At 44.1% G+C, this 20,563-nt stretch overlaps 1 protein-coding gene, 2 non-coding genes and 1 pseudogene across 3 annotated transcripts; all 4 read left to right on the forward strand.

Moving 5' to 3' along the window:
* Positions 1-6,825: 6,825 nt before the first annotated feature.
* On the forward strand, positions 6,826-6,939 carry LOC113544677 (U5 spliceosomal RNA). The gene has a single exon (XR_003404535.1). It is a non-coding gene; the product is annotated as a U5 spliceosomal RNA (small nuclear RNA).
* A 5,104-nt stretch (positions 6,940-12,043) lies between these two features.
* On the forward strand, positions 12,044-13,698 carry LOC113544511 (uncharacterized). Its single transcript, XM_034313146.2, has 2 exons — positions 12,044-12,404; positions 12,511-13,698. Exon 2 carries the CDS (start codon positions 13,078-13,080, stop codon positions 13,696-13,698), a length of 621 nt encoding a protein of 206 aa, XP_034169037.1. The 5' UTR covers positions 12,044-12,404; positions 12,511-13,077.
* A 1,484-nt stretch (positions 13,699-15,182) lies between these two features.
* On the forward strand, positions 15,183-15,357 carry LOC113544684 (uncharacterized; annotated as a pseudogene).
* Positions 15,358-17,589: 2,232 nt separating this feature from the next.
* On the forward strand, positions 17,590-17,704 carry LOC113544678 (U5 spliceosomal RNA). Its single transcript, XR_003404536.3, has one exon. It is a non-coding gene; the product is annotated as a U5 spliceosomal RNA (small nuclear RNA).
* Positions 17,705-20,563: the final 2,859 nt, after the last annotated feature.

Consider the following 20,563-nt stretch of genomic DNA (forward strand, 5'->3'; position numbering starts at 1 on the left):
TCTGTTAAAGTTTCATTCAGATTTCGGACATGGAGAAACCTTACTCACATTTCTGTGGTAAAAATCAAGAATCACATTTTTTTAAACTAAAATGATTTATGGTGTGTTGAGGACATAGCTCAGTATAGTTTTGTTGGAGAGAGTTGTTCAGCTTTTGTTAACCCGTGTTTACCCTTACCAGATAAGCCAGGAATATTTTCAAAATTTCATTTTGAAATTTATGTTTTACCATTACTTATACTTTAGACTTTAGTGGATGTCAGTCAGATATATGCTTTGCTAGCCCCAGTTTTAGCTTCATGTAGTGTGCCCAAGGATCGATAGGTCCAAATGCTAACGTTAGCAGTCTGTTTCCCCACCAGGGTTGCAGAAGTTGTTCTGCCGCGGCAAGTTCTTCTACTATATTAACTTAGCCAACATAAAGTTTGGTACTGTATTGACTGACTGCACATGTTAAATAAACTGTTTAAGTAACGTTAGCTTAGCTGCTGTCTGACTTTAATTAATTTAATTCGGACCCAGCACATTTATTATCGTCACACATTGGAAGATGATATTCGAGGAGGTGCTCTGACTGCGTATGTGTCCTCACTTTGATTAACTTTTGATTGTTGGCAATGCGGTTTATGTAATGCTGAGCAGATCGTTTCAAGCATCTAGCATATTGCTGTAGTGACGCTGATGAGCAGTTGTGATAAAATATATGAAATGCATTGCTAGTGTGTATAGGTCAGTTTAATGCTTTCAACAGTCAACAGTGGTGCTGCTGACACATTATATCTTAGTATTAGTGTGATGATCTAGACCTGAAGTGGCTGAGTAAGGAGAGGCTGTGGTTGACTGCTGCTGGCCTAGCTCAGCTGTTAGCCTAGTCAGCTCTAATGTGGGCAAGAGAGGGAGAGGGAACCCAAACCATGCTAATCTATTAACACTCCGGTTTACCTTTTCTTTATGAATAAAATATATGAACTTTCAGCATCTGATTCTCATTAAAATAAATTAAATCTCAGTTGCATATGAGAGTCTGACAAGGCATAGCAATCATTCCTCCTTCGTCTGAGTCCCCTCACACACTGATCTTTGTCCAGAATCTGAGTCAACTTTGCTTGGTGCAAGATTAGATAAGGCAGTCTTACAGTTATGTTGGCTTGTAATGTTTGTGAATTTAAATGCATCTCATTGACTGAATACCTGAAGCACTGCAGATCAAACAGACATGTTAACAATGTATTTTCTTATGTGGCCATAAAGATTGTGGAAGAAGGTTTTCCTCATTCAACTGCTTTGCTGTTCATGTCACGAACACACCCAGACACAAGGACCAGACAAACTTGGAACCAGAGTGTGTCTATAGAGTTAAAGTGTTCGTTGAATTTTTGCAGCAGATAATAGGTAGATATTAAAGGGCTTGTGTCTCACTTGACTGGCCACATACAAGAGGGTCTGACTGTAACTTGTCCCTTTGATGGATGTTCTAAGGCTTTTAATGTAAAGACGTCCTTTTCATCTCATATTTCTAAATATCATAGAGGGCAAAATATCACCCAGATACCACCTGTTCATCTATGCAAAGTTGCAGTACAGTCTTTTCCAGGTGAGGGAGCACATGTTGAAGAGAATGTACCTAAAGGAATTGATGTGATTGATGCAGACCAAAGTAAGGATGTTGGGAGTGATGAAGTGCAAGATGCCTACACAGAGAATGTAGCTCTGTTTTACTTGAGTTTGCAGGCAAAGTATTTAGTCCCAGCCTCCACCGTTACAGAGATAGCAAATGAAATTAAATCTCTTCAGAATATTCAGCAGGAGTGTACATTGGATGTGCAATCTCAAGAGCTTGAACAGTATGGTGTTCCAAAAGAGACATTAAGATGTCTTGGGAAGAGTGCATATGAGCAGAGCCTTATGCATGAGGCCTTACATGCAAATGGTCCTTTAACTATGCACCATCAAAGGCTGCAATATTACAAGAGGCACTATAACTATGTTCAGCCTGTTGATAGAGGGCTGAAGACGCACTATCATTACATTCCCATATAGACCCAGATTCTTTAAAGGTGATGCTTTTTCAAGACATTTTTGAGATGGCTAATCCTCTTGCCTCAGCCTAACAAAATCACAAAATTTTGTGTCAGCCTGGACTGCCGCCCTGTCTAGCACATGACCTGTTTGAGGGTGTTGTTGATTATGGCAATGTGTTTGCAGTTCCTAATTAAAACGAAAAAGTGTTTCAGTTACAAGTCACTAAATGGTAGACTCAAATCATTTCCTGGTGAAAGCAGCAGAAGACAAATGCTATTCCCAAAAGGGGGCAAAGCTTGGAGGTCATGAAGCCCAAAACAGATGGCTATTGAGGTTCTTGCCTATTTTAGTGCATGACAGATTTGAAGATGCTGACAATGCTGTATGGCAGCTGGTACTTCTTCTGAGGGAGTTGGTCGAATTCGTCTGTGCGTCTAGACTTTCAGATTCTCAGATTGCTTACATGAAGGTACTGATTGAAGAGTATGTGGAAAGAGTTATTCCCACATGTAAATCTTAGACCAAAATACCACTGTCTGCTTCACTATACTGACTTGAGTTTACAGTTTGGCCCGCTCATACATACTTGGACCATGCGCTTTGAAAGTAAGCATAGCTATTAGCTTTGTCAAGACTCAGGACGTTGATGGAATTCTGCCACCCCTTCAGTGTAGAAGACTAATTCAAGCTTTCAGTGCAGGTAAGTTTTTAGATTTCTACCCTTAATCTATGGCTGTCAGTATATATTCTAAAAAATAAAAATAAAAGGGCATTCAACTGTGAAAATAAATATTCAATTTTCACAATTGAAAATTGGGGGGGAGCACCAAAAAAAACATCACTAATACTCTCGCAAGTTCTCGCGTGGACCTAGACTGCTGCACTGAATGCACTGCATGACGGACAGGAGTCACACAAGGCCACTTTCTTTGATTCACAATGAAATGTAGGTCAAGCTGAAATGAGCGAATAATTCAACAACAAACATGTGGTAATGATGGCAGAAAGTTCACAACTTAACTCAGCCGCAGAGAGTGATTTGTACTCCGAGCAATCTAAAAAGCCCCGTTTGGAAATACTTCAGATTGTGGTAAGTAAAAGGCAAAATTGTGTAACCTTGACATAAAGTTGTATGCAAGCTCTGTATGCTACAGTTAGCCTATCATTCCAGCACTAGTACTTACGTCTTGTTTTATTGGTTTGCCCTGGACATAATGCGCAAAAATACAATAGAAAAATTAGTGTTTTTTAGAAGGAATATTTGAACATTTTTGGCCAATTTTGACAGTGCTACCCTAATCTTACAGATGTTTGGTTTTTTTTTTTTTTTGGTTTTTTTTACAGATATACATTGTACTTTATTTATTTTTTTAATTGCTTGTATGGATTTAAACCCCAGATAATGACCTCAAAATACACCAGTGTTTCCCACACACTTTTTCCATTTTCATATATAAACTCTGGACAATCAGGTCCGGACATTGTCCGGAGTTGCCCTTTCACACATGTAGCACATAGCAGGAGATGGAAACCAATATACAGGCAAGCGGAAAAGGAGTATGAAACAGCTACACGTCAACATCAACACACCTACTCACTCGCTGTGAATTCTCTGGACAGCAGCTTGCTCTATTCAGAAAGTAAAACTCGATTCATATCCATTAAATAAATAAATAAAAACTTTATGTATGGACATACTGGCTACTTTTTGGCTACTATTTGTCTAGAGGAAAAAGTAGTTTTCATATTTGACCCACTTTGCACTGCTGATGCTCTCTACTATCTCTCACCTTGTTAATCCATCTCTCCCTGAAACCAAGAATCAAAGAGATCAGTAAAATCCCACTTCTTTTGTTTGTTTCCTGACAAATGGAATTCTTGACCAGGAAAGATTCTTTACTTTTTAACACTACCACTATAATCTATGCTTAGCTGCTATCGCCGGTTCTTTCTTTACCTGCTCCCTCCCACTTATATTATAAAGTATGTGTATGGGAAACACTGTATATATTAGAAACATACTTCATGACATTCATAGTGTTTCTTTGATGTTTTCTTTTCCAACAACAGGACTCAACTGCTGCTGGACTGAGAATCCCAAGCACCCCTTGCATTCTTATTGGGGGTTTGTAGTCTATTGTATCATATTAACATATTTTCTCACTCCAGCTAACTTGTGATATGTTTTTCACTTATATTAGTTTTGCTGCTAAGACAATTTGATAATTTGGGACACAATTTTTAGAGCATTTCAGCATTGCTGAAATGGTGCTTCTGGACTATATGGGCTGGTGGGGACAAAATCTTAAAATGTTGGTAAAATTTAGAGTCTGAGAAAAAAAATGTTGAGAGAAAAAAATGTTGGTTGCTGTATAACTGTATATGGTCAGTAGAGAACCAAGTTGTTTGAGTATGGAAGATTTAAACAACTATGTTTGGAGTGGTTTCCTGAAGTGGACATGTAATGTTTTCTTTTTGTAATACTAGTATCTTATATGTTTAAGGTGATGGGCGATTCAAGATTGCTGTCATTCAAGAAGTTATGAATGATCACTTCATCTCCCCCATTGTAGCCCTGTGCTACACTTTGTCTTTGTTTTTTGTCTTAAACATGCACACCAATTAGTTTTATCATACTTTATGGGATGGAACTAAAATTAAATTCCCTGTGCCACCAGAAACGTTGGTTGCTATTGCTCGTTTCTATGCTTATCTATGAGAAGGTGTTTCACATTTCTTGCCTCATGTCTAGAGCACTGACAGAGTAAAGCTGCAGTCACACTTGCGTGGAAAAAAGATTCACCCCGAATTCATTTCAACAAAGGAGGACACAAAATTCATTGGCTTCTTGTCACAAATAGATTTTGCCTCACTCGCCTCGCACATATTTAAATCCGTCTGAAATCACGTGACTGACCTATGCTCAACCAAAACAAGAGGAGTAGGCGGGCTTGGTCTCTACCATTTTGCTTAACAAAATTTTGCTTTAACAATTATTTGTAGCGGTTTCAGAATTGTTTATGTATTATACATGGATATGTATAATCTAATTGTTTAAATAATTGTGAACAAATTACTTTGGCAGTAAGCTTCCGGTTCCTGCCTATTTTGCCACAACAGACAATTAAATTTCGCTCTGCAATTTCTGGTGTGTCCGCAGCCTGACTCTGTAGTTCCTTGCTGGCTGTCAAAGTGGTGGAAAAAGTATTCAAATCCTAATTCAAATTCAAATACTGTAATGGAAAAATACTCAAATTTTCGTTTCTCCAAAAGTCTTGGAGTATGAGTATTTGTCCATCTCAACTTGGTCTGCATGTTACACTGTAATTCAGCTTCATTCACTTCATTACTTGTGTAGCTAAATAACATTGTCCATTTCCTTAAGAGTTTTCCTGGGAATAAATCCTGAATGAGGGTCAAAGGCTAAGATGAAGGGAACAAAACAGCTACACATTCCTCCAAGATCCATGGAAAATTTGAGCTTTTTCAAAGCTGAAAATGGAACTTGCTGGACTGAACATGCAGACGAAAGGAAAAACTGCAGGCTGTATTCAGTAGCTTGCTCACATTGGCACATGGAGAGAGGTACCAAGTGTGCACACACACATGCACGCTTCATGCTTGCTCTTCCCTTAACCTCTGATTGTACCGTATTCTTTTTAGTTTCACAGTGAATAATGTTGTCAGGCATGAATGCATGTGCATTTGGAAATATGGGACAAAGATACAAGAAAGCATTGTTGCAGAACCATGCCAATAAATGTTCGATATTACCATAATATTTAATGTTCTATTAAAAAAATGGCACCAACATTGAAACATTTCAATGATGGCAATAGTCTTGTTATGTAGCATAGCAGTTGTTATTGATGATAAAAGCTGCAGCCCTGTCTTTGTATGCCAGGGTTTGAGTTGGTGCCCAACATGTTAAATTTGTATATATTGTGGTGGGTTTATTTGATCATGTGGCTGTATTGGCTGTTTAAAGTTTATTTTTTCACATTAGAACTTTATAGTGGTCATTGGTCTAGTGATGGATAACAGTTATTATTGTATTGTATTGTATTTTGTATTGTATGGTTATTTTTACCAGAAAATGTAGACTACTATAGTGACTACAGAATGTTACATTTCAGCCTTGAAGAAACTGTCCATAGAAATGGTACAGATTTGATAATTAGAATTTTCAGTGGTGAAGAAATTATCTGCAAATGGTACTGAATAGATGCTGTAATTTTACAGAAACTTCTGCTTAAGGATCGATGTGTCCATGTCCGTGAAAGGTAGAGAAGATATACTGTAAATCTACAGAATTATCCATTGTAGGAATAACAGAAGTGTCTGTGAATGGTACAGAGGACATACTGTAAATATATGGAATTTTCCATTATAGGGTTGAAGGAAATGTCCGTAAACTTAACGGAAAAGGTACTGGTAATTTTCTGCCAGAACATTACCTGTTTTTCTATGGATTTTTTCTTAGTGTAGCCCATATATAACTCTAAACAAATCCTACATCTATAGCTATTGTTCTGCCTGTTTGCAATAGATTTCAAGAAGGAAAAAAACAGAAAATTGTCTAGAAAGCAAAAAGGGCAAAATGGAACAGATTTAAACTGTAAAGGTTTCAGCTCTACTTAGTGAAAAAGGAGGGGACATAACAGGTTTTAATGCAAACTATAGCCCATATCTAACTCTAAATAAATCCTACACCTATAGCTACTGACTGCCTGAGCCACCTTACCCTAGGCCAGCTTTCCAGACCTCAAAAAAGTATCGGAGGCCTGGTCTAACTTCATGCATAGCTCAGGTTTCTCTTCATTCACACATATATCTTTTGCCTTTTACTAAAGATTTTCATGGAAATGAATACTGATGAGTTCACCTTATTTTTGTGGGCTTTGCTGTTTTAAAGCTATATGTGTTTTTTGGTGCTGGAACAAAACACCAAACAACTCTTTGTTTTTGCATGTCTGGGTTCAGAAGAACTCAACAGTAGGGATCTGTTGGGAGTGGAGTCTGGCTGCTCAACCATCTGTACTTAATCCTTTTGCAACTCCCTGCACAAGGTCCTCAAATGTGTTAATGCCTACCATCCTGGAGTCAAAGCTTTGTGGTGGAGTGTTCTTCAGGCCAGAGGAAATAACAGGTTATGGCTTCTCGGCCTTTTGGCTAAGATCAAGCGTAATGCTGGGAGACAATGCTTAACAGACGGCCTGAGCAGAGCAGCTACGCAACTCTATATGGGTGGAGTTAAAGGACAGTGCGACGTTGGATGTCAAGCGGCAGTTTGGAAGAGAGTGGGTCGTCTTGAAGTTTCTTCGGGACCTATGTGGAACCCATCGGTCGACTTCTGCCTGCAGGATTTCTCTGCTTCTGGCTTTGTGGATATTACCTTTACATCTCTGAGGCAGCAACAGCAATCCAGGAAGCCCTGCACTCAACCAACTTCGGCTGAACCCTCTCTTCGCCCTGGAAGAGGTACCTCTTGTGTTACATATGTACATTCCATTTGTTTGTGAGAAAGGCATCAAGGCCTTTCTTGGGTGATACTGCTCTAGTGTATCAGCAGGGGAAAAGCTGAGGGACCATTTTGGTATTTGGACTGGAAGGCGGTGATGCATGGTACGGCTGAAGGTGAATCCGGCTGTTCCTGCAGGCCTGTGTTACCCTCCGGGTAGTTTTGCTATCGGGCCGCATAGAGGGTTTTTGCACTATCCTGGGCAGCCCATCTATTGTCGTGGTGTGGTGCCTTGGGCCACATAAAAGATGCGTACACACGGTTGAAGTGCAGGTTCTATAGTGGCGGAGGGCACGTGGCTGCTGATTGCACAGCTCCAAAAACTTGCAGCTTGTGCGGGCACGTACCGCAGCTGTCCAAGCCGGAAAGAGGCATTTGCCAGCCTCTTTATTGAAGAGCTAGAGCGGAACAGCCCAGAGGAAGGTGCCGCCAAGACTGAGGAACAGCTGAGGTATGTGGGGCAGGGGAGAAGCAGCAAAGAGGAGGACAGGAGAGCTGGTGCAGAACAGGAGAAGGCCAATGACAGCCACCTTAAAGGGGCAGAGGAATCTGATCTGGAGAATATGGAGGAAACAAAAAATGAAGCAGCTAAGGTACAGTCTCTCCTTCAAACGTTTAAGGATGCTTGGAGCTATCCAAGCTGGGCAGATGCAGCAGAAGAAAATTCACTTGGGAAAGTGGAGCAAGTTTGCAGAGAAGGTATACCGGAGGAAAATGGGGGCAAGCTGGAAGAGCCGCCCATAATGGGAAGGTGCAGGATCCCAAGCAGAGAAATAGACACGGAAGGGAGCTGAGAGAGTAAGAGAAGCAGAAAAGGCACCAGCATGGGCACCGATTTAAACAGAGGCACAGAAAGGGGGGGGGGGGGGGGGGGGGGGTTGAAGATACCCGGGGGAGGTACAGAAAGAGCCTGATGGAAGTGGAGTAGGCATATGGGATGCTTTTGGATGGAGGAAAGAAAACCGCTTTGCTTTGTGGTTTTCTTTTCCTTGGCAGAGGGGGAATTGGACCAGGACATTTCTGAGGACAGAACGACAAGGGTGGACTGTGGGAAAGGGGTAGTGGTGGTAAGGAGGGTAAAGACTGGGGCAAGAGGGAGCTGGGAAGGAAAACCAGATTAAACAAAATAGGGATGGAAAGGTTTTCAAGGCATGTTGGATGGGTGTTAAGGGAGTGGAAGGGGGGGTTGGAGAAGTGGGAACTAGGTGGGGGAGGGGTGGAAGGGCATAGGCGGTGAGGTAAGGAAAAAGGATGGGGTGTTTTCCAAGGGCACAGGGTGGCAAGGGAGGTTTATAGGTTTTCATGGGAGTTTTAGGGTGGCTACTTTGAACATGAGGGGTTTTAGGCAGGCCGATAAGCAGGCAGCAGTCTTCAGGTCACTGGAGGCTGTTCCCTTTGAGGTTTTGTTCATACAGGAGTGCCACCTGTGCTCAGCGGCCGATGTGGCTTTGTTTTCAGGAGGGTGGAGAGAGGGACCTTCAGTGTGGGGGGATCGGCAGATGGGGTGGGGTAGGGGAGGCCACCCTTAGTAGGGGGAATGCCTCTCGGCTGGATTACATCCTGGCTCCCAGAGGGGTAAAGGTGATCCGCTACCAGGTGCAGCCGTTTGGGGATCTGATCACTGCTTAGTGAGGGTAGAAGTGGAGGTGAAGGGGGGCATGAGGTCCGGGGTTCTGGAGGTTGAATGTAACCTACTTAGGGGATCCCTCCTTTTTAAGCACCTTCTGAATGCTCTATTTGGGGTGGCAGTCTCTGAAAGTGCTCTACTCAAGCGGAGTGGTGGGAGGACACAAAGGGCAAGGTGGCCAAGTTCTGCAAGTGGTGGGGCTGTATGGTGGTGAAAGAAAGAGTAGGAAAGAACGCTTAGTGGTCGAGGACCTTGCAGGTTGCCTGGGCCAAGGCAGGTATGGAGGGGGTTAGGTTAGCTACCAGAGCTTTGCAGGAACACTACTGTGCCAAAGCCAGGAGCTACTGTATGCAAGCTGGCCGGGAGCATTTGCTGCAGGACAAGAGGCTGACACAGATTTTCTTTGACAAGGTCAGGGCTTGGCAACGTAGATCCCACACGGAGGGGCTGAGGGAGGGAGATCAACTGATCACCTCCATAGAAGGGATGTTAGAGAGGGTGGTGGCCTTTTATGAAGACCTGTTACAGGCAAGGCCGATGGATGAGTCTGGGGCAGAGGAATTCTTTTAGGCTGTTGACCGGAGGATAGCTCAGGGGACCTGCAGGGCCTCAAAATTGACCTGACTTCATTCAAGTGTGGGGTAGCGCCGGGGGGGATGGTCTCCCCGTAGAGTGGTATAATGCAGCCTGGCCTTTGGTCAGCCAGGACATCATGGCCATATACAAGGAGGCAATAGAGGTCATATGCCCTGTCCTGACCTTGGCAATCACGCTCAAGAAGGGAGAGAGGGCAGACCTTGCGAACTGGCGACCAAACACTCTTCTCTGCGCCAATTATAAAATCTTGGCTAAGATGCTGACTAAGCACCTAAGGGAAGTGATTGGCACAATAGTGCACCCAAATCGGATCAAATGGTGTGCCTGGATGCTCCAGTACCATGAACCTCACTCTGGTTCGAGATGAAAAAAATAGGGTTTTTTGGTTTTGTTTTTGTTTGCCACCTTGCAGCGAATGGGATTTGGGAAGAAGTTCCTATCTCTCATCCCTTTGCTTTTTCTAGAGCTGTTGCACATCCTCTTCTGTACGTGTTCTATCTGGAGATTGCCAGATTACAGAAAGACCAACATTTCCTTGGGCTGCACATTCTGTGGGGAGAAGGGGCATGTGCTAAAGTAACGGCATATGCTGATGACGCCACCATTTTTTTGACATCAGATGGGGACTTCAAGGCAGTTGGCGGCCTTTACAGAGACTACCAGTGCAGGCGTCAACGGGGGAAAATCATCGGTCCTGTTTGTGGAATCCTGGACAGATCGGACTAATATCCCAGGGGGTTTCTCCCTATGCCTGGACGGCCTCCGCATATTCGGGGGTGCGGATTTGGAAGGAATGCAGTGCCATTAAAAACTGGGAAGTGGCTGCAGATCAAGGCTGCAAGGTAGGCTATTAGAGATTTGTCCCTGACGGGGAGGGTGGTGGCAGTGAACTGTGACCTGCTTCCGAGCTTGCTCTATTTGGCATATGTTTTCCCTGTCCCCTTTTGGACAGGGTGGAGAATAGAGCAGATGTTCTTCTCACTCATTTGGGGGGCAGGAGCGAGTGGGTCGCAAGGGGCACCATGTACCTAGAGGTGGAGAAAGGGGGGCAGGGGTGTAGTGTGCGCTCCTCTCAAGCTCGCGACATTGCATGTATCCTTCCTGGCACCTTTGGTGCGGGGCTCGGAGGGCCACCTAGTGAGCTTATTTGCCAGGTTTTGGTTTGGCTTCCCACTGTGGGCTGCGATTCCATGGAAAGATACAGGGCCTTGGTCTTCCGACTGGCCAGATCATTACTGGAGGGCGGTGGATATTGTAAAGAGGACTGCCATGGTGCTTGAGGGATGCTGTCGTCCTAAACCACAGGAAGTTCTATAGGCATTGGAGGAACAGTCATGCAGTGGCCAAGGCCTAGCATAAATTGGATGGCCCTGAAGCCCAGGTGGCTTGACGGGGCAAGCAGAGATGGTTGGGGGCCATGGGGTGGCTGCCCATTCAAGAGTGACTGTATCGTCATGGGCGGAGTAACACGCCCGTGTGGCCGTTGGGGTGTGGTCGTGAAGAAAACATCGGGCACGCCTTGTGAGCTTGCCCCGTCGTAGCCGGCTTCTGGCAGGAGGTCTTGACATGGTGGGCCAGGAGGGACGGGACTCCAATAGAGCAAGATTTGGTGCTGTATGGCAGGGGGGCTCATAACAACACTGAGCTTTGGACTGTCGTGTCAGCAGGTAAATTGGTACTATGGGGGGAAGCGGGGGCAGTGTGGCTGCATCAGGAAGTGTAAGCCAAAGTTGGAGCCCCAAAAGCTGTTCCAAGCTTTTCTGAGAAGCATGGCCAGGGTAGAACAGCTGGGAGGCAAAGGGATAAGGGTAGACAGGGTCAGTGTGGGATAGGGAGGTTTAGTTATGTAAGGAAGGGAAGGGATTAGGATGACCTTTTTAGTTTCCTGACTTATTTAAATGTTTAAATTTAAATGTCTCTAATGGGGATAAGCTGTACTGACAAAGGTGGCTGGGTTGTCAAAGGAAGGTTTCAAGTGATGCAGCTTCCAAGTCCCAGGTAGTTTGGTTTAAAGTTAATTATTGGGTTATGTTTCCTTGTCTTTTTGTCTTTTAATTTTTGGATTTGTGGTTTGCATGTTGGGCTTGAAGGAAAAAGGCTGAGTGGGTATTGAGGTAATGTTATATTTTGAAATATTGTGGTATATAAAATGCTAGGTTTCATGTGGAATAAAGGGAAGAACCTGAGAGCAAATCGGGAATTATTTTGTGTTGGGTGATATTGGGTAGGAGAGAGCTCTTTGTTCTTTGTTGTTTGATATTTCAGGCTTTTGGCTAACCAAGGGGTAAGGAGTAAAATTCTGAATTGATTTCTGAATGAAAATGTTATGTTTTGAAATGTTGTGTTTAAGAATTGTGAAAAGTTTGTGTAAAATAAAAAAAATCTGTTCTTGATCTACAGTCATGTCCGGAGAAGGCGACACCTGTCCGGCCTGTGTGTTGCAGCTTTGTCATTCTGTGAGGATTGAGTTTCGGTTGGATGCAACAGCTGAGATTAAGAAGTGTTTTGTCTGGGACTGGGTCATGCTGTGCATCATGTGGGACCTATTCAAAATTCATCCAAGATTTTCTGCCTGCAAGATTTCTCCTCATCTGGCTTCCTGGATTTGACCTTCACTTCCTTCACAGACTGCTCGAGGTACTTGGTTTTCCTTTTCTATTCTGTACTGTCATTTCCATTATAAAAATGTATATAGTTGTAAATGTATATAGGGGTTTATAAAGTTTTTGCTTTACGAAAACAGTTTGAGTGGCGCTCCGGTCTGACACAGTGGCGGAAGTGAAGTGTTGCCTCGGTTGGGACTGGGTCGTGCTGAGGATCCTGTGAGAGTTGTGTGGAATAACGGCTTCCAAGATCTTCTGCCTGTGACTTTTCATCATCTGATTTCCTGGACATTACTTTTGCTTTCTTCAAGGACTGCTCTGCCTTCTTCGATCAGTGCTCCTGGCAAGCTGAAGTAGAAGTGTTTTGTGGCCTCTGCCTTGTGCCCTTGTTCGATATGGATAAGGTTCCAGTGACGGTACACCTATATAACCCCTTCGTGGCCAAAGAAGACTTCAAAGCTTTCCTGGGGCGATACTGCTCTTTGGTATCAGCGGGAGAGAGGATGCTAGGCCGCTTTGGGATCTGAAGGTAGATCCAGTGGCTCCTGTGGATTTGCTGCACCCTCTGGGTAGTTTTGCCATCGGTCCTCACCAGGGCTTCCTCCACTGCCCCGGCCAGCCCCTGTACTGTCAGAGATGTAGAGCGCTTGGTAATACAAAGGAGGCCTGCACTGGGTGGAGGTGTCTTCTTTGTGGCGCAGAGGACCATGCAGCGGTTGGGTATGGGGCACCAAAGACCTGCAGCCTCTGCAGGACCGAGGAACATTTATACTGACAGTGCCCCTTGCAGAACAGCACCTACTCGAGGCTCTTCGCAGAGGATTTTGAGACCTCAAGTGCCCAAGCAGGAGGAGGCAGATCCTGGTCCAAGCGAGGCAGAGCCAGCTAGAGCTACTAGACCGACAAAGGCGGTAGCAGCAGAAATGCCGGGGAGGCTGGCGCAGGACGCCCAGGCAGCAGCAGCCAAATTCCTGCAGGAGGAGAGGGACATTCCTGCCGAGAGCCCGAAGGCGGTTAGGATCCAGGCAGGGGAGGACCTTTCAACTGGTGGGGAATCGCCAATTCCATTAGGGCCCTTGACGGGTCTGGAAGAGTCATCTCTGGAACCTAGCCCTGGGAGTAGAGCAAGAGTGACTGAAGGTGAGAGGGTTCAAGGGGGTGGGGTAAGGCCCACCCTGGTGATAGACTATCAGGAAGAGGACAGTCAGTCTCACGAGGAGGGAATGATAGAGGAGGAGGGGTGGACCCTAGTATTGTCAAGGATGGTCAGACCGATAGCAGGGAGGGGAAGGGGAGTTAACAAAGGAAAGGACAATGGAGACTTTTGAGAGGGGGAAAACCCAGCGGGGGCGTTCCAAGCGAGTTTGTGATGGGAGGTGGGAAGGGGTGGAAAGGGGAGGGCAGATAAAAGGGGTGGATTGTATAGCCAGTAATCTCAGTGGCAGAGTGCATCATGTGGGGCACGAGCTGCGAGTGCATCAGGAGCCTGTGCCCATGGGTCAACCAGGGGAACCTGTTCCACCTGTTCAGGGCTGGTATCAGTAAGGTAGGGCAAGAAGGAAAGGGTGGAGATAGTTTTGAGAGGGTAGGCCTAGGAGGAGTGGAAGGTGGGGGCTTCTGTAAGGATTATTTGAGGGGATTGTGGGTTGGGGTTTTGTTTGGCTTCGCTTTAGTTTTGGTTTGTTTTCATTTCTGTTTGTTTTTTTTGTTTTCTTTTGCTTGCTCTTCCTTGGCCTCTTTTTTGTTTCCTTTAAAATGTATACAGTTCAAGAAGGAGAATGGGGAATGTATATAGTTGTGCTTACCAAAATTTTTAAATGTATAAATGTATATTTTTGGTGATGTGTTTGGGGTATGGATGGCAAGTGGATGTATGAATATGAAGAAAATTCTGTTTTTTTTTTTTTATGTTTTTTGAAGCTTGAGATATGAATTATGTGGACATTGAAGAGGTTGGTTTGTCCAGCAAGGATCTGCACTGGCTAGGGGCTTCAGGACGTCTCCCAGTAAGAGTGCACCTTTAATGGTATGGGTCAAGCTGTTCGTCTCTGTGTCTGATAGGATGTTGAGGCGAGGAGACAGCCGAGCATGTCGTGCCCCATAGTGGCTCGGTTCTGGAGACATGTTTCAGAGTGGTGGTCTGCTGAAGGGGCAGTGGCTGTAGACTGCGACCTTGTGTTGTACAGCAGGGGTTTGAAGCGCATGGAGCCAGAGAGGTCAGAGAGGGCAGCGTGGCAAGTAATCTCATTGGCGAAGCGTGTTTGTGGGGCACAAGGTGCAAGGGCATCTGGAGCCTGTCCCCATGGGTCAACCAGGGGAACCTGTTCCATAAGGTAGAGCAAGGAGGAAGGGGTGGAGAGGGTTTTGTGAGGGTAGTAGTGGGAGGAGCAGAAGGTGTAGCTTCTCAGGGACTACAGTAATGGGGACTCCCTGGTGGCCTCACCGGTAAGGAGTATAGGAGGGGACAGTGGGTTGCGGTTTTGTTCGGCTTCACTTTACTTTTGGTTTGTTTTCTTTTTGTTTCTCTTTTTTGTCCTTTTTGTTTTCTTTTGCTTGCTTTTCCTTGGCCTCTTTATTGTTTCCTTTAAAAATGTATACAATTTAGGAAAGGGAATGGGGAATGTATACAGTAGTGTTTGCCAAAATGTTTAAATGTTTAAATGTATATTTTTGGTGATGTATTTGGGGTATGGGTGGGAAGTGGATCTGTGAATATGGGGAAAATTCAGATGTTGATTAAATGTGCGGGGTCTTTTTTTTTTTAATCTTGAGATATGAGTTATGTGGACATTGAAGAGGTTGGTTTGTGGACGCACCTTGGTTTAATAAAAAAAACTGTTCTTATCAATTCAATGTCTGTTACGTCCTCCATAAGGGGACTTTATATTAAATGGATTTTTAAGGCAGGAAGCTGGAAGAGGGGCTTGCTCCATCCACTCCATGCACTGACCTGGAATTGCAGTACCTCCAGGAACAGTGCACCCTTTCAAAATGGAAAAAAAACCTCCCTTTATTCCTTTCTTGGAGCCATATCGCTGGCTATCAATACTTCTGCCATTGTCTACATTGGCCCTTTCTCTGGGTGGCTAGAAAGAAGTAAGGGATGTAACCCCAGCCCCAAATACAATTCCAAGATGGCTTAAACAGTGAGTGAGTGGGAAATAATGGCTATCTCTGTAAGCAATTGAGAACTAGTAATCTGGTTCAGTGTAAGGTGGCTTGAGCCTGCCTCCACCTTTGATATCTTTTATAGCTCCTGCAGAAGAAAAAGAGCAATATGCCATATGATGCAAAAAAATAAATAAATAAAATAAACCAGAAAATTGCCTAGAAAACAAAAAAAACAGAATGGAACAGGTGTAAATTGTAAAACTATAGCCCATATCTAACTCTTAAGAAATCCTACATCTGTAGTTATTGCTCTGCCTGTTTGCAATAGCTATCAAAGCTATCAAGAAAAAAAAACATAAAATTGCCTAGAAAACAAAAAAGTGAAAATGGAATAGATGTAAATTGAAAGGAAAAAAGCTGTTTTCAATCAACTTTCCACATTTACCACACAGAACAACCTCCTAGACAAGCAAGCAGTCTGGCTCCAAAAGCAGCCACTCCACATAGACTGCTCTGCTTTGTCACCGAAGCCTGACTAGCAAGATCAACCTCAAGATCATCTGTCCTCATCTTACTTGACATCTCTGCTGCCTTTGACACTGTTAATCATCAGATCCTCCTGTCAATTCTCTCAGGTCTAGGCATCACCGGAACAGCTCTGCGTTGGGTGGAATCCTATTTCTCTGGCAGATCCTTCAAGGTACCATGGAGGGGAGGAGTGTCTGAATCTCAACAACCCACTACTGGGGTTCCTCAGGGGTCAGTTCTGGGTCCACTGATCTTTTCTATTTATACTTCATCTCTGGGGCCTGTGATTGAGTCTCATGGCTTCTCATATCACTGCTATGCTGACAACACTCAGCTCTATTTGTCATACCAGCCTGAAGATCCATTGATCTCAGCAGGCATCTCTGCCTGCCTGTCTGACATCTCCAACTGGATGAAGGAACATCACCTTAAGCTCAACTTGGCAAAAACTGAACTTCTCGTCATCCCTGGCTGCCCCTCAATCAACCACAACCTCACTGTACAGCTAGGATCAACCACACTCAAGCCAACCTAAACAGCCTTAAACCTTAGGGAGACTTTCAATGACTCACTTGAAACTTTACAGACCACATTTCAGCAACTGCATGGTCCTGTAAGGTCAATCTGTATAACACCAAGAAAATCAGACCCTATCTCACTGATCCTGCCACACAGATACTAGTCCAGGCTCTTGTTATCTCAAATCTGGACTACTGCATCATACTACTCCTGGGCCTCCCAGCCAGTTCGATCAAACCCCTTCAGATGATTCAGAATGCAGCAACACACCTTGCTTTCAGCCAGCACAAAGGGACACACATCATACCCCTCTTCGTCTCCCTCCATTTGCTTAATGTAGCTGTCCGCATCAAACTCAAGGCCTTGATGCTCACGAACAAGACCTTGTCTGGAACAGAATCCCCCTAACTCAATACTCTCCTTGGGGTTTATTTTCTCTCCCACAACCTGTGATCCATTAATGACCTATTCCTGGTAGTGCCTACTCAGCAAGGCATGAAGTTCCTTTCCAGAACTTTCAAACTGACTGTCCCTCAGTGGTGAAATGAACTTCCACCCTCAGTCCAGAAAGCAGAATCCATCACTATCTTCAAAAAATGGCTAAAGACCCACATATTCCTTGAACACTTAACTAACCCCTAGCTTGTCGTCACTCAAAAAAAAAAAAAAAAAAAAATCTGCACTTACACTGGCTCTTACACCTCTACTCTGTGTACTTTACTCTTCTAGCACTTGATATATCGCTTTGTTTGTATTTACTCACTTGTAAGTCGCTTTGGATAAAAGCATCTGCTAAATGAATAAATGTAACTGTAGTGTAAATGTAAATTGTAAAGGTTTCAGGTCTACTTAGTGAAAAAGAGGGAATATAACAGGTTTTAATACAAACTATAGTCCATATCTAACTCTAAACAAATCCTACATTTATAGCTACTGGTCTGCCTGTTTGCAATTCCTATCAAAGCTATTAAAGTGCACGAGGTTGGCACAAGCCACCTTAACACTAGACCAGCTTTCTAGACCTCCAAAAGAGTTTTGGAGGCCTGGTCCAACTTCATGTATAGCTCAGACTTCTTTTCATTCTCGCATAGATCTTTCGCCTTGTACTAAAGATTTCTATGGAGAGGAACGTTGTTGAGTTCAGCTTATTTTTGTGGTCTTTGCTGTTGCAGAGATGGAAAAGTTTTCGCTTTGGAACACAAAACCAAAAAACTGTTTGTTTTTGCATGTCTGGGTTCAGTAGGACTCAACCGTAGTTGGAGTCTGGCTGCTCATCTCTCTGTAGCTAATCCTTTTGCAATTCTCTGCACAAGGTCCTCAAGCGTGTGTTAACACCTACCATCCTGGAGTCAAAGCTTTGCCATGGGGTGTTGAGAAACTCTGTGAGGATTGAGTTACATAAAGATGCAAGTCAAACAGAGAAGTCAGCGTTCACCAACTGGTCAAGGGAATTCTGCAGGGTGCAAAAAAACAGCTTCTTCAGTCCTCTTGCAGGACTTTGCAGGCTGGGTTCATGGATGTGACCTTTGGGGATATGGCTTCCTGCCTGGACTTTGTGGCTGGCTGGGAGAAGAATCAACAACATTCTGCCCTGAAAGCTCTAAAGTTAAGGGCCCTTTACATTTGGGAGGATTTGCCTGTGACTGTACATATGAACAAGCCCTTTGTGGAAGAAGAGGACATCAGGCAAATCCTCCAGAGATTCTGTTTGAATGGGGCAAACAATCTGCAATGCTTTTTGGATTTGGACAGGAAGAGGAAAATACCAGGTTACACTTTCTGCCAGATCTAGCAGCTCCCAGTGATGTTGTGCAGCCTCCAGGGTCTTTTGCCATTGGGCCCCACAGAGGTTTCCTCTAAAATCTTGGGCAGCCAGTGACCTGCAGTTAATGTGGAGCGGCTGAGCACACAAAATCCTCCTGCAACAGCAAAACGTGCCGCTTCTGTAGCTCACAGGAGCATATGTCGGCCACATGCAGTGCCCCCAAAAAATGCAGCCTTTGTGGAGGGAAAAAACGCCTCTACAGAGGGAAATGCATGAAGTGATTCACCCGTCATGCATAGTGCCTACTGTACAAGCCTCTGGAGGCAGTGTTATGATCTGGGGTTGCATCAACTGGTCAGGTCTAGGCTCAGCCTCATTGTGCGGCAATAAAATGAAGTCAGCTGAGCCCCTGAATGTACCAGGTTTTCTTGTCAATGGACTTTTTCTTCCCTGACCGCACAGGCATATTCCAGGATGAAAATGCTAAGATTCATCAGGCTTAACTTGTGAAAGAGTCATTCATTGAGCACGAGGAATCATTTTCACACATGAATTGGCCACCACAGAGTCCTGACCTCAACCCCATTGAAAGTCTTTGGGATGTGCTGGAGAAAACTTTACGGAGTGGTTAGACTCTCCTGTCCTCAAGATCTCAGCCAAAAATTAATGCAACTCTGGATGGAAATAAATGTTGTGAAGTTGCATAACGTTGTTGAAACAACGCCAGGACGAATGCGTGCCGCAATCAAAGCTAAATGCAGCGCAACAAAATATTAGATTTTGCGACTGTTTTTTTGGCCAGGCAGTGTATAAAATTTATTTATATAAATTAATTTCTTTGTTATCGATTAGAAAGAACAGTCAGTTGAAAGTGTTAATTTGTAATTTGTTAATAATGTAATACTGACATTTATTTGTATTTATTTCTATATTTATGAATGTTTATTTCGATGTCTTAATTCCTGCTCCATTTCTCTATTAGCCACTTCTACCTATTTAAAAAGACCAGTTTGGATAGGTTAGAGTTAAAATTCAAGGAAAACTACATAGGCAGGAGAAAGAGAAAAAGTTATCTTACCGTCAAGAATTTCAGTTTGCTACAGGATAAACCGACACCAGCACTGATAGCGGAGCTAGTCAAACGCGGCATTCAGCATTTAGCAGGCCCTGGGTCCGTGGCCTCACCTGAGCAAACACACGGTCGAAGCGGACAGCGCAAACGGTGTGCACAGAAACAGAAACGTGGTAAGCGAGGTGGCATCCAGGCCAGGCTAAAGGCTAATCCCACCAAACCAGCTGTTCTGTTACAATTGTTATGTGAGGCTACTGTACAATAAAATGGACTTACTAAGATTAAGACTGAATACTCAAAGGGAAATAAAGGAAGGCTGCTCTGATTTTGACTGAAACGTGGCTTCATAAAAACATTCCTGGCTCAGCTGGTCAACTGGACTCTCATTTGTTTACGTGCAGACAGAACCACTGCATCTGGGAGGATCAAAGGAGGAGAACTGCATGTGTATGTGAACACAGGTTGGTGCATAAACACCGAGTTCATTAATAGTTACTGTTCTACAAACATGGAACATTTATTGATTAAGTGTCAGGGCTGTGTACATTCCTGAGCGCAATCACTCAGTGCTGCTAATCTCCTCATACAAACCAGTGCAGAAATGTGAGAAACCAACCACCAAGAACATCAAAGTTTGGCCAGAGAGGGCAAGCTCAGCTTTTCAAGACTGCTTTGACTGTACTGACTTGAACGTTTTCAAGGAGGCTGCTACACACAGACCTAGAAGAATATGCAGCATCTGTCACTGAATTCATCAGTAAGTGTGTGGATGATGTACTCACAATCACTGAACGTCCCAACCAGAGGTAAATGCTAAAGTCGACTCACTACTCAAAGCCCGTGATGAAGCCTTCAGTTTGGATGAGAGAGTGGCACTCAGAGCAGTCAGGATTAATCTCACCTGCAGCATCAAAGAAGCCGAACACTCATATGCCTCCAGAATAAAAGAACACTTCAGTAACAATGACCCACAGGGGATGTGGAGAGGCATTCAATGTGTCACTGACTACAGGCAGAAAAATCACCTCACCTGTACAAATAACACCCCTCTACCGGACACACTGATTGAATTCTATGTGTGATATGAAGCAACTAACTCCAGGAAGTTGGTCAAGTCTGCTCCTCTACCAGGTGACCAAGTGCTGTCTGTTTCTATGAGCGATGTTAGGAGGACCCTCCTCAGGGTGATCGGGTCCTC

This window comes from Pangasianodon hypophthalmus, chromosome 18, assembly GCF_027358585.1.
Source record: "Pangasianodon hypophthalmus isolate fPanHyp1 chromosome 18, fPanHyp1.pri, whole genome shotgun sequence".
Taxonomy (NCBI): domain Eukaryota; kingdom Metazoa; phylum Chordata; class Actinopteri; order Siluriformes; family Pangasiidae; genus Pangasianodon; species Pangasianodon hypophthalmus.